The sequence below is a fragment of the Verticillium alfalfae genome, genomic scaffold (genome assembly GCF_000150825.1).
Source record: "Verticillium alfalfae VaMs.102 supercont1.1 genomic scaffold, whole genome shotgun sequence".
NCBI classification, from domain to species: domain Eukaryota; kingdom Fungi; phylum Ascomycota; class Sordariomycetes; order Glomerellales; family Plectosphaerellaceae; genus Verticillium; species Verticillium alfalfae.
This window is the reverse complement of record NW_003315038.1, coordinates 277,693-279,428: the sequence shown is the minus strand read 5'-3', so window position 1 is coordinate 279,428 and position 1,736 is coordinate 277,693. Positions and strand designations below refer to the sequence as shown.

Genomic DNA, 1,736 nt, shown 5'->3' with positions numbered 1-1,736 from the left:
CTTACTTGCATGAGTACTGTGTGCATGCGCACGAAAACAGGTTATGCATCGAAAGGGGGTGTGTGTCGCACAGCCACAGTGACGCCACAGCCCCGCCGAGATGCTACGAAGCTCGAGCTGCCTGGCGCTGCTGCTCAACACTGCAGCTCGATGGATGAAGCTCCCTCCGACCTACCTGACCAGACCATAAACCACACCCAGCCATCACCACCGCCCATCCCGAATCTACGCCTCCGACCTTGCCTGCCGCCCTCCCGAATCCATCAAGACATACACCCACGCCGGCACCAGCATGTTCAGGAACAACTACGACAACGACTCGGTCACATTGTACGCGTTCCCTCCTACACCATGCCTGGCACGGCCACGGCCACGGCCACGCCCACCGCCGACCTCCCGCTAACACTGCGACAGTTCGCCCCAGGGCAGGATATTCCAGATCGAGTATGCCGCCGAGGCCGTCAAGCAGGGCTCCGTCGTTGTCGGCATCGTCAGCAAAACACACGCCGTCCTGGTCGCCGTCAAGGTATGCCTGCCTGCCCTGCCTATGCTGCCCTGCCCATGCTGCCTATGCTGCCCTGCCTATGCTGCCCATGATGCTCCGTTGCACGGCGATGCCATGATGCCACACCGCTAACACGCGCAGCGCAACGCCGAGGAGCTCTCCTCGTACCAGAAGAAGCTCTTCTCCGTCGACGAGCACGCCGGCATCGCCATCGCCGGCCTCACCTCGGACGCCCGCGTCCTCTCCAACTTTATGAAGCAGCAGTGCCTCGGCCACCGCATGACCTACGGCCGCTCGATGCCGCTGCGCGCCCTCGTCGACCTCATCGGCGAGAAGGCCCAGATCAACACGCAGATGTACGGCAAGCGGCCCTACGGCGTCGGCCTGCTCGTCGCCGGCGTCGACGAGACGGGGCCCCACCTCTTCGAGTTCCAGCCCTCGGGCATGACCGAGGAGATGTCCGCCTTTGCCATCGGCGCCCGCTCCCAGATGGCCCGCACCTACCTCGAGCGCAACGTCGACGCCTTTGCCGCCTGCAGCCGCGACGACCTCGTGCGCCACGGCCTGCGCGCCCTGCGCGAGAGCCTCGTCCAGGACCGCGAGCTGACCGTCGAGAACACGAGCATCGCCACCGTCGGCTTTGCCGACGGCAAGAAGCAGCTCGAGCCCTTCCAGGTGCTCGACGGCCAGGACGTCAAGGTGTGGATCGATGCTGCGGCCGCGCCAGCCGAGGGCGAAGGCGAGGGCGAGGGCGAGGGTGAAGGCGAGGGCGAGGGGGACCGCATGACGGTGGACGAGTAGGATGCCGGGGGCTACAGGCCGAAGGGACGGCAAGCATTGTACTAGTAGATGGCCGTAGAGGGAATGAGCCGTCATGATGCATCGTCTGTGCCTGCGCATCATGTCGGGCAGCGTGCTTTTGATTTTGTTTCACCTACTTCACGCTCACCATGACCGAAGGAGCGACAGTCCAAGCGCATGAGAAGGCGTCAGTCAGCCTAAGCCCTTGAGAAAAGGAGACAGAGAGAGAAAAAGTGTCATGGACCGAGAATGCCGTCTGTCTAGAATGCTACCGTACATAGAGGAAGCCTCGCGTCATGCTGCGTCATGCTACCCGTCATGCTGCCCGTCATGCTACCCGACCGAAACCTGTACGCCTGTTCCCGACACTCGTCCGGTACCCAGTCACCCTCAGGAGAAGGCAGGATCAAGACCATGGCAAAAACCGGAA

The 1,736-nt window shown here is 62.8% G+C and overlaps 1 protein-coding gene across 1 annotated transcript; it reads left to right on the top strand.

The window, feature by feature from the left end:
* Window positions 1-292: 292 nt before the first annotated feature.
* Window positions 293-1,306, top strand: VDBG_00101 (proteasome subunit alpha type-1; the record flags this gene model as incomplete). The annotated part of the gene is made up of 3 exons (XM_003008374.1): window positions 293-330; window positions 415-526; window positions 647-1,306. The coding sequence occupies 3 exons, from the start codon at window positions 293-295 to the stop codon at window positions 1,304-1,306; spliced, it is 810 nt and encodes a 269-aa protein (XP_003008420.1).
* Window positions 1,307-1,736: the final 430 nt, after the last annotated feature.